Genomic DNA, 11,836 nt, shown 5'->3' on the forward strand with positions numbered 1-11,836 from the left:
GGAGTGGATCCGAAGCTGATCGTAGTGAGCGAGATGGAGTGTAGAGGTGAAGGCAGCCACAGAGATGAATGGGCTGATTTGTGAATACATTTGTAGCATAGAGTGCTGATCTTGTACTTTATTCGGTGTGAGACAGGGAGCCAGTGGAGATGTTGCAAAAGAGGAGTGGTGTGCTCAGATCTTTTCTTTCTGAGGACGAGTCGAGCAGCAGAATTTTGTATGCGCTGAAGGGACTGAATGGATGAAGCAGGCAAACCAGACAATAGAGAGTTACAGTAGTCAAGGCGAGAGAGAATGAGAGAAACGACAAGTCTAGATGTTGCGTCAGTGGACAGATATTTCCGGATGGAACTGATGCGCCGCAGTTGACAGTAGCAGGATTGACATGTCTGATTGATAAATGTTTGCATGGACAGTGTGTTGTCAAGGACAACGCCGAGGTTCCTGACTGAAGTGGACAGAGGGATGGATGTACTGCCAAGTTTGATTGTATTAGTTGTAATGGAAGAGAGTTTTTGTTTAGTTCCTATGATCATTGCTTCAGTTTTGTCCGCGTTCAATTGTAACTTATTTAGAGTCATCCAATTTTGAATATCCAGGAAGCAGTTAGATGTTTCTTGCAAGAGCGACAACAGTTTTTCAGGTGTATCACTCTTCTGGAGTTGAGTGTCATCAGCATAAGAATGATGACTGACATTATGGCGGTTGATAATTTCAGCGAGAGGAGCAGTGTACAGTGTGAAGAGCACTGGGCCTAAAACAGATCCCTGTGGGACTCCATGTTCAATTTTAACGGGTTCAGACTGGAAATTATCAACAATGACAGACTGGAATCGATCAGTGAGATAAGATTTGAACCAGTTTAGAACAGTGCCGTTGATACCAAATGTAAAATGAAGACGGGAAAGAAGGATTGAATGGTCTATCGTGTCAAAGGCGGCTGACAAGTCGAGAAGAGTGAGAAGGGAGATCTGTCCTGAGTCGGACGCTAGAAGTAGGTTATTCAGGATGTGGAGGAGAGTGGTTTCGGTGCTGTGGTCAGCACGATAGGCAGACTGAAATGGGTGGATGAGATTGTTGAAACAAAGGTGATTGTTGAGCTGCTTCAGGACGGCTTTTTCAAGGAGTTTGGACAGGAATGCAAGATTAGAAACTGGTCGATAGTTTTTCAAAATGTTTGCGTCAAGGTTGGATTTCTTCAGAAGAGGCCGGACTACTGCAGTTTTGAAAGTGGATGGAAACGTTCCAGTGAGAAGGGATGAGTTGACAATGTTGGTGATTGTGGGGAGAAGCTGTGAGACACACTGAGAAAAAACAGAGGCTGGTATAGGATCGAGCTCACAGGATTTTATTGTCATTTCTTTGAGGATTTCATGGACATCTGTTTCAGTTAATGGATTAAAGGAATGGAGAGGAGTGCCGTTGAATTGAGGATCAGGATGAGTAGGTTGGAAAGGCATTTGGTCTAAGATGGTACGAATATTCTGGACTTTGTCAAAAAAGAAAGAGGAGAAGACATTGGGGAGTTCAGATAAAGTGTAGGCAGAAGGAAGAGGAGTCTTTTTTGCAGTGCCGAGAAGATTTGACATGATAGTGTAAAGAGATTTGGTGGATGTGGCATCGAGAACTTGAGAAGAAAAGAAGTTTGTCTTCGCTGATGAGATCATATGTTTGACTTTATTTATTTGTTTTCGGAAGATTTGATTGTGGACTTTCAGTTTTGTTACCCAACAATCCTCATCAGAAGACCATGGCAGGTTGAGGAAAATGGTCAGCAAGTCAGTCAACTAAATCATGCCACCTCCTGACTATCCTGACATCTGGCACTGAGTCCCCAGCACCTGTCTAGTAGGCCCTTTCAAGATCTGTCACTTGGCTCAAAACAGACGTCGACTAGTTAAACCATCTGCCATCCCTCTCTTCGAGTCTGACAATCTGCAATGATCTCCCTGTTTAAATGGACCCCTTGTAGGTCATGTATTCTCGCACGTCATTGACATCGACATGCGTGTACACACCCATCGTCGAAACCATCCAACAATCAACTAGTCACCTGGCGAATTCACAACTGCGTCTCGATATACAAAACTACAAACCACTACTTTTCTCAGCAAATCCGAACCCAGACCTGTAGACGTTCTTGTATGGCTACACTCCACTACTCCTCCCCGGCCCTCATCCCAGTCGAGCAATCGCCATCCTCCCTTCCATCTTCCGCCCACCAATCTACATCCTGGCGCCTTGCAGTGACACAGCCACCATTCTATTCTCCAGGGCAATTTTGAAAGCTCAGGAACTCGACCACATCACAATCGACCCTGTATTCCTATTTCAACATGCACCGGTCAACCAACCATTCCGTCCCCTCTCTCCTCCGTCCCATCCTCCACCTTCATACACATCCCTCATCCACATCTGCAGAGTGCCCCTCTAGGATCAGGTACCGAGCCACTGAAACACTACCACCACCCTTCACCGCCCCACATCCCTGCTCCACGTCACATCTTCCCCTCCACTTGTACCCTCACTCCTTCCCCACCCCCAACCGACACCTCTTCTTTCCCGATCTGAACACCTCACCTTGCAGCGGCGTCTCCAGCAATCTTCAGCGGACCCTTTCGGGTGAGGAACTTGGCCACGTCACCGCCAGCATTGAAGGAGGCAGAGGCCACCATGGTGCCGTGGACCTGGGCGCGCCATGGCAGGCCCGCCACCGTAGGGAACATCCTCACCACCTCCACCAGATTGGACGACTTGCCCACGAACAGTTTCAACCCCTCCGCCAGTTTCTGCCAAGGTTAAGATTTATCCGTTTATTCTCCCACCTTGCGAAGAAAAATCTTTTCCTTCAAACAAAGAATCTTTTTTTTTTTTTCTTTCTTTTTTTTTTAAAATAAAACATGATAAATCATCACCAGGATACAATACAATTTCAGCATGAACAGAGCCATGGCATGTCGTTGTTTTTTTTATATATAGTAACGCCGTTATCATAATGCAGTACACATTGTGTATGTAAAACGTTAACTGACTCGTTCAACATGACTGCGCAAAAATCTTGAGAAAAGAAAATAAACACCGCTGGAACTGTTTTTTTTTTTGAAATCTGGGTAATTTTTGCTGTGTACACAGGAGTAAGAAAGGCATTTAAAGAATGTGAAAACGTGAGAATGTAAACCAATGGATAATTATCAAGAATGGAAAATGGAATAATAAAAAATTAAAAAAAAAAAAACCATTAAAAGAGAGGAGCTGAGTTTGATACAGTAACTATTGAAGCAAAGTTGATGGTTGTTTGGGAAATTGTTATTTCTTGTGAGGCAGTGCCTGTGTGGTGGACTGACCTGTGCCCAGGTAGTGACTCCAGCATGCTGTCTGCCTCTGCCCATGGACTGCTTCTGACCACGGACAATCCTAACCACGTCCTGTGCGTCCACGAATCCCACCTCGCTGCCTATAACACGTGCACACACACACACACACACACACACACACACACACATTTTACCACTTTCATTCTTTAGAAGGGTGCAGAGAATACACAATAAAGAATCAAGTAACCGTTAGAAGTATGTATAAATCACACACACACACACACACACACACACAAAAGCCAAAGCACTAACACATAAAAGATAATAAAAAGAAAAGAACGAAACCTACATAGCTTTCTCATAATTTAGCCTGTAATTTTTTTCATTGTTAACTGACTTATTCTTTCCTCCCCTATACATCACCTTACAGAAGTGATAAATATATCGTTTATCATTGAAATAGTTAGCAGGGTCTTCTTTACTCTGTCCTTTGGACATTTGATCATAAACTGACACTCACTACACACACACACACACACACGCGCGCGCGCGCGCACGCCAAAAGCACGTATGTCTACACACCTGCAAACAAATGTCCCCACGTACGTGGAAACATACACACGCATACACGTACTCACTCAAAATGCCTACAAATACTCAAACATGTGCGTTCAATTGCACGCATTGCTTGGTGCATTATTGCATCGAAATGATTTGTATTTGAGAATGGGATTTTCTTTTTAACTTGCATTGCTTAGAAGTTCTACATACACGCACACACGCGCGCGCGCACACATTATACCCACCACCAACCCAACCCCACACCTCTCCAATCCTAAATAAAGATTTTTTTTTTTAAACAACCTTCTACAAGTTGGAACTCAAAGCTTACCGAACACCTTAACGTGGAACTGGGCCTGCACAGTATCTCCACTAGGCATGTTGATCCTGGTCATTAGCTTTTTGAGGGCCTCCATCACCTTCATGTCCTGGAAAAACAGAGTGGGGGTTTCCCCAGTCTTGGGCAGCATGGCCTGGACCAGTCGAGCAACGCCAGCACCCATGCCGTCTGCTGGGTACAGACCCTGGGTAAGCAGCTCTCTGGCGATATTCTCCATACCTTGTATAAAGCCACAGAGAAAGGAAACTCTGCTTCATTACCGCCATAAAACTGCTAAAGGTTATATTTAAATCAAACAAGAGTCAAAGCCTTCATGACCCACATGTGATTCTTGCTGAACAACAGAACTGTCAAAAATGCCGCGGATGGGGTGAGAGTGGGGGGTACTACTTTTTACATGTATCGATCCAAATCTTCTTTTTTTTCTTTTTTTTTTTTGCTCACCAGGAACGAGTATTTGTCGAATCGAAAGTTGTGGGCTGGAAAAGGAACAATTCTAGCTTATGCAGCCTACATCAATCGGTATTTTATTGTTTTGGTCACAATAGAAATCTGTCAAAATTTCAGGCCAATCTTCATGACGGCTTTTCGCCTTCGACAAATCGTAACAAAAATCGCAAAACGCAAATCAAAATCGGCGGATCTGACGCGTTCTCCCACAAACATTTCGATCATGTCGACGTCTTCTCTTTGACTCAATTCAGGATAAAGTCACTGATTGTAGCCTAATATCCAAGCCTGTTCGAACCTATCTTAGCACTACATCTTCGGTACGGACGCAAATTATGGCTCCTCGTTGTCCAAATCTTTGAAAACACACGCTCATTTTCAAAAACTTCGAAATGTTCTTTACTTTTATTGTCACATTAATCTAAGCTATCTAGGAACCCACGGAAAAACGTGTGACTTTCTCCTGATAACATCAGACGTGCATGCGCAGTGCGAGTTACAATGCGATCCTTGTGCTGATTATGATATGCATAAAAGGAAGTCATGGGGAAGGCTTCTTTTGTAGACAAAACGACCACTTGAGTGACTGAACTGTTGAATTAATCTTTTTTTCTTTCTTTTTTTTTTTTAACGAATTAGTTCAAACTAGTCAAACTCTGATTATACAATGTTATGAAGAGGCTGAGTTTTGTGACAAAAAAGTAACAGTAACTTAACGATGGAAACATTTTTGCCTCTTTACAATGCCTGTGCCCTTCCAAGAAGTGCACTGTCATTGACATTAGAATAACAAGAAAGTGATACACACTTAAAGAAATCAAATGAAAATTAGTTTGTTGAAATGTGTTCTCTATTCGTTATCATAATTATATACAGCTTCGTGACAAATAAGAAGAAACAAAAGATAAAAAAAAAAAAAGATAAAAAGAAAAGAAAGGCTTCACTGCAGATCTGAACCACGGATGTTTGAGTCGAGACAGTGGTTTTACCCACTGCGCTAAGGCGGATTCACTATTGACTTTTCAAAAATTATTATTTGAGCATGATCTTTTAGCGGAATAAATCGACAGTGGCAATCGAAGTCATAACGTGGTTTAAATCATGTTATTTTGGTATATTTCGGGCATTTAAATGATTTATTTCAAGTCCAAGGCAAAGGAGACGTTCCCATCACCTCAAAAGCACTGCAATATAAGTCTGTTTTTTTATATATAGATCTGCAGAGATCCAAGATCAACACGCTTTGTCTTTCCATTCACAAAGAAACTAGGACACCTTCCATTCAATTTCTTTTTTCTGTTCATTCTAGGTAATTCAGTATCCACTTTAAAACATTCATATACAGTAAACACCTCAATGATTATCCGCCAAGAAATTGTTTCAATTCGGCGGAAAAGGAGACGTTGCCATCCCGTCAGGCTTTGCAACAAGTTTTATCAAGATCTGCACTGATTAGCGCCGTGTAGAGGAGGCAGTGAAACGGTCGGTTCAGATTTTCTTTTCTGTTCATTCTAGTTGATTGGGTGTCCACTTTAGAATATTCATATGCAGAAACATATCAACAATGTAGTTAGTGTCATTGTATGTGTTTGTCCAGAATGTGTATTTCTTTGCTTTTAATCGCGAACAAGAAAAACGAGGTCATGGCGTATTGTCACCAGACAATCGGGAAGCTGCAAAGGGTTAACAGCGGTTTTTGGAATACGGAACGAACATCAACGAAATAAACTGTTAATGATTCGGAAATACAGCTAAATTCGGGAGACTAATAACCTATTATTGGTATGACTGTGAAGATTTTTTTCCTACTATGTTTAAGCCAAATCTGGTATTGACAGGCAAAGTATTTCCAGAAAAAATGGCAATGTTAAAGTTTACCACACACACACACACACACACACACACACAGTGAGAGAGAGAGAGATAACCGAACACCAGGTTATAACATAGTCTCACTTTGTTTGCACAAGTGAGTCAATAAAATTGAGTTCAAAGAACTGAGTTTTTCCTACTCTAAAGCCAAATTTTCTTGACAAAGTATTTCAGACTAAAAGAATTTGTCAATGTTTACATCGCGCGCGCGCGCGCGCACGCACACACACATTTTATATATATATATATATATATATATATATATATATATATATATATATATATACAGGGTCACACACACACACACACACACACACACACACACACATTATCTTTGATTCCATCCTCCATCTACCCGGTTTTCCCCTACTCACCATTCATCCCCTATCCCTCCTCTCTCCTGCCTTTTAAACGACAACATTCATATGTGAAAATACTCCAACAAAATATCTACAATTACCAGTAGATATATTTATGACGGGGCATTAAACAAAATTCCTTCTCCTCCACAAACACACACACACTCCATCCGGTAAACCGGACCCCCATTCAAAATGTAATGAAGCACAGCCCGCTACCACAATCACCTTCACACTTTCCTCACCCTGCATGTCTACGCCAACTTCCAGCAGTTCCACGGAATGGTTGAAGAGGACGGAACTGACCGACACCCTCAGCTGACTGGGCACCAGATTGGATGGTTCGAACACCACCCCTATCCCTAATTTGGCCCCCAGCAGATGTTTGCTCAATGGATGCTCCACATAGCGAGAGAACTCGGCGTACTGTGAACCACGGCCTTTGAGCTGTTCCAGAACAGGGAGAGGTTTGGTCTTCAGAACTGAGCGCCACACAGTTCGTAGACTGCACAATAAAAGTAGAGTGCAGTGCAGTGAAGTGCAATGCAGTGATGTGCAGTAGTGTAGTATACTGTAGTATACTGTAGCGTAGTGTAGTACTGATCCCTTTCCAGTATGAACTAGAATGACTATCAGTGAGTGAGGGAGTTTGAGTTTCAGAATTTGTAGGTTGTATTCTGGATTGAGTACTCTTTATGATTGTTGTGTACTATGACACGCGCGTGTGTGTATGTGTTGGGATGTGTGTGTGTGTGGGGGGGGGGGGGGAGGGGGGGGTACGGGGGGGGGGGGGGGGGGGGGCGTGAGGAAGGGGGGGAAAATAATTTAATAATATTTTGTATCTTGTGATCAATATTTTCTTTTTGAAATTTACGTGTGTGTGTGTGTGTGTGTGTGTGTTCGTTCTTTAGTATAGCGTCTTTTCACTATCACTGATATTAGACGATTAAAAAGAAAAAAAAAAAGAGGGCGGAGGGGGGGGGGCAGAGAAGAAGAAAACAGTAAAGGTAACTACTAAAAAATGCATAACTAACATGCAATCACATTTAACAGTAACAATTCAATAATGATAATAATAATTAGTAACCATTAACAAAATTCTGAAGTACATTAAAGGAATGTAGAAATAGGGCTATGAACTAATGCCTGTGAAAGTTTGACCAAAAGAATCTCGTCAGAAATAACTTTCCAAAAATCATCTGCAGAATAGTTATTCTCTTTGAAATACTTGGGCAAGAAGGTACGTAACTGCCGACAGTGAAACAAACAACGATGCAAGCTAAACTGCTTACCACAGATGCATGTAACATTTTTACTATACATTGTCTTCAGCATATTAAGTTTATACGGAAGAAAGTAGAGGTTATTAATCTTGTATAGCAAGCTCATGGATTCGGAATCTTTCCTTTAATAATATTCTCAGGGAATAATGTCCCTTTATGTTTCAAAAACTGTTCCTTCCATCGGTTATGAAATCAACCCCATGCTGATTTTTCTAACAAAGTGTATGCCTCTTTTACGGAAAGACGGACATGTATTTTTGTCTATTTTTCTGAATCTTGTGCTCCTCTTTTAGCTGCTTTATAAGCAGTTTCATTGCCATGAATGCCCACATGAGAAGGCACCCAACAAAAACAGACTTCAGTCCCTTTAATCCTCAAACAATGTACCAAATGATTTGCCTCAGTTACTGAGTCAGGTCTTGTTTCAAGGCTAAATAATTCTAGAGCATAAAGTACTGATTTGGAATCAACAAAGAATGCTATTTTCGAGAAAACTATTTGATGGCTCACGAAGTAGTTCAGAGCTTGTATAATAGCAATTACCTCAGCCGTGAATATGGGAAGATGTTTTCCAATAAAGTAAGATTTTTCAACTTTAAAGGCAGGAATATAGAAAGCCGCACCATCATTTTTGTCATCAAGAACAGATCCATCTGTAAATATATGGAGATGATTGATTCTGATATCCTTCTGCTATATGAATTCTGGCTGTACTTGTCGTGATATTAATGTTTTCTTCCTTTTTTGTTTCAGAATAAGTGATATAAAAATCTGCTTCCAACATTTCCCAAAAAGCAACAGAAGTATGATGTGGTTTTGCAGCGAACTCTTTCATGTAAACATCAGATTCTTTTAACAAATTTGAAACGCAAGTTGCAACTGTCTCTTGTGATGAAACGGCTATAGCTCTTTTAGGAAAATCAATGTTAGTTCATCAGAAATGATTTTTTTTGTCATTGAAGTGTATCTCACAGCGAAATTTGCTGTTGCTAACTCACGATGTTCATTTAAAGGAAGAATTCCGGCTGTTTTGTGTATTTCCTGGTTGGATGCATGAGAGGGCACTCCAAGGGCAAATTTAATAGCCTCACAGTCTACATTTTGAATCTTTTGTAACGGACATTTAGGTGCACTGAAAAATATTTCTTGTGCACAGGCTATCTTAGATCTTACAAGAGCCATGGAAAGATGAATCAATGTTTTTGTATCCATTCCCCAGGGTCAGCGGCTTATAATTTTCATACAATTGATATTTTTCCTTACCTTTGTTAAGATGTAATCAAAGTGAATGTTCCATGTCAGTTTTAAGTAAGATAAACACCTAAAAACTTCACCACCTGTTTATAATCAATGACGCCACCAAGCAATTTAAAAATGGGTATGCTAGATGGGTTACCACCAGAATTAAACAATATCATACATGTTTTTTTCAGTCGACAAAGCTAGACCATTTTCAAACATATAGTTACCAAGATTATCAAGATCAGATTGATACAAACGACGAATGTAATTCTGTGCTCTTTGTGGGGTTGACTTTTTTTAGATTGACACCCATCCACACACATATATCATCAGCATACTGTACTAAAACTATACGATTTGACTGCATTTGGGAGATCCTGAATAAGAATATTACAGAGAATAGGGGCTATAACTGAGCCCTGTGGAATTCCCATGTCAAGTTTATTTGGCAAAGAATAATGTGTTCCCAACCTTGCTTGAGTAATTCTATTAGATAAAAAAGAAACCCACCTTTTTTATACCCATAGAGATTACCAGATATTCCAACTGATCGTAGGCTTTTTTTACGTTAAAAAAAAAAAAAAAAAAAAACGTTGCTAGGACACTTTTTCTGCGAGCAAACTGACGTTTATTTTGAGTTGTAATCTTAACTAGGTGTTTGACTGTCGATCTTCCTTTTTTAAATCCAGCCTGGTTCACTGGAATAATATTATTTTCAGAGTAAGTTATTATTCTCAACAGGATTATTTTTTCCATTAATTTACTGACATGCGAGGTCAAAGCAATAGGCCTATAGCTATTTTTATTACGTTTAGGTTTTCCTGCTTTTGAAACTGGTACAACTATTGGTGTTTTCCATATCTGTGGTACAGTTCCAGATATCCAACATTTCTGATATATTTTGTGTAGGAAAACGATACATTTTTGGAATGTATTTTAGTATCTCATTAAATAGTGCATCGATGCCAACTGAACTTTTTTTTTATTGCTAAGAGAAGCTATAGCGGTTTGTAACTCCCCATATACAATAGGAGAATTAAACCATTTTCTGAATAATGATTTGCTAACACCACTGTCATTACCATGATCGTCTTCGTCGTCACCCCCTCTTTCTCTTTTCTTTTCCTCTCTCTTATTTTTCTCTAAGATTTGCATTAGGAAAAGACACGAAAGCAACTCTGATGATAAAGGAAATATCTTTTTGATAAAAATAAGGGGGGTTTCCCACGCTTTCTCACAAATGAAAGAAAACGTGGGAGGGGAACGACCACAGTTTCTTGTAATCCCACAATTTCTCTCACTCTGCGAGAAATCATGGGCTTTCACTCCTTTTTTTATCATTAATGATTTGCTAACTGGACCACCTGGAGCGCGCGTGTAAAGAGGGTTTGCCTCACACGCTAAAAAGGCATCGGACACTTCGTCAAGTGGTTCAGGTTACCTGATTTACACAATTTTACATGGTGTGCTGATCATTATGTGCAAGTATAATGATGAGAGATGGATATATCTTGCCATCTGATTGGTTCGAACTCGAAGGTGATGACAAAGGACAGTGACGAAACTGACATCAACATCCTACTCTTTCTTCAATCCATCTATTCAATCATATCTGAGCGAGTGACCATGACTGACAGTGGAGACGCAGCACTTTCATGTAATTTGAGAAGAGGGGGAGGGGAGACATCACCAACGAGCAAGTTCGCCAGACCATCACTCAACATATGGGGCCACACGACGAACTACTGACCATAGTGAAGAAACGGAAACCGAAATGATATTGTCAAGATCAAACAGCCTTGTCAAAGTCATCCTCCAGGGAACGGCAGAGGGGGAGAGAAGAAATGCAAAGTAAAACATGGTCTGACAACATTGAAGAGTTGACAAGGCTGACATTTGCTGAAACACAATCACTCACACGTGATCGTCCAGAATGGAGAAGGCTAGTGCACGATGCACGAGTCAGCATCGCGGTGCTCCAACGGTTCCACATGGAGCTAAGTGACCAAGGCAAAGGCGAGGCAAGGGAGGAGAGATAGAGGAGTGGTATAAGACAATAGGTCAAGGGCAGACAGGAGGCGGGGAAGGGGAGAGGGGGGCTCGGGTACCTACCTGTCACTCAGCTGTTTTTTTCACAGTGATCAACTGCCAGGAATGCTAACAACGATTTTCTTGATATATGGGGTTCACAGACGATAGACGGAAGTCACTTGGTTTTGTGTGTGTGTGTGTGTGTGTGTGTGTGTGTGTGTGTGTGTGTGTGTGTGTGTGTGTGTGAAATGCTTGTTAATTACGTTATCAGCTTCTTCAGATTTCGAAGTAGTAATCGTAAGCTGGAAATAGAAACAGGGAGACACAAGGGCATACCACGAGAGTTACGACTTTGTAAGGTTTGTAACATGTCTGTGATTGGGG

At 41.0% G+C, this 11,836-nt stretch overlaps 1 protein-coding gene across 2 annotated transcripts in view; it reads right to left on the bottom strand.

Moving 5' to 3' along the window:
- LOC143294853 (apolipoprotein B-100-like) overlaps positions 1-11,836 on the bottom strand; it is a 143,440-nt gene that overhangs the window by 82,293 nt on the left and 49,311 nt on the right. For both annotated transcript variants that reach the window (XM_076606358.1, XM_076606359.1), the window contains exons 13-16: positions 7,142-7,401; positions 4,207-4,434; positions 3,345-3,454; positions 2,581-2,789 (exon numbers count right to left, since the gene is read on the bottom strand). In XM_076606358.1, coding sequence (XP_076462473.1) covers positions 2,581-2,789; positions 3,345-3,454; positions 4,207-4,434; positions 7,142-7,401 — 807 coding nt within the window. The remainder of the gene's footprint in view (positions 1-2,580; positions 2,790-3,344; positions 3,455-4,206; positions 4,435-7,141; positions 7,402-11,836) is intronic.

This window comes from Babylonia areolata, chromosome 20 (assembly GCF_041734735.1).
Source record: "Babylonia areolata isolate BAREFJ2019XMU chromosome 20, ASM4173473v1, whole genome shotgun sequence".
NCBI classification, from domain to species: domain Eukaryota; kingdom Metazoa; phylum Mollusca; class Gastropoda; order Neogastropoda; family Buccinidae; genus Babylonia; species Babylonia areolata.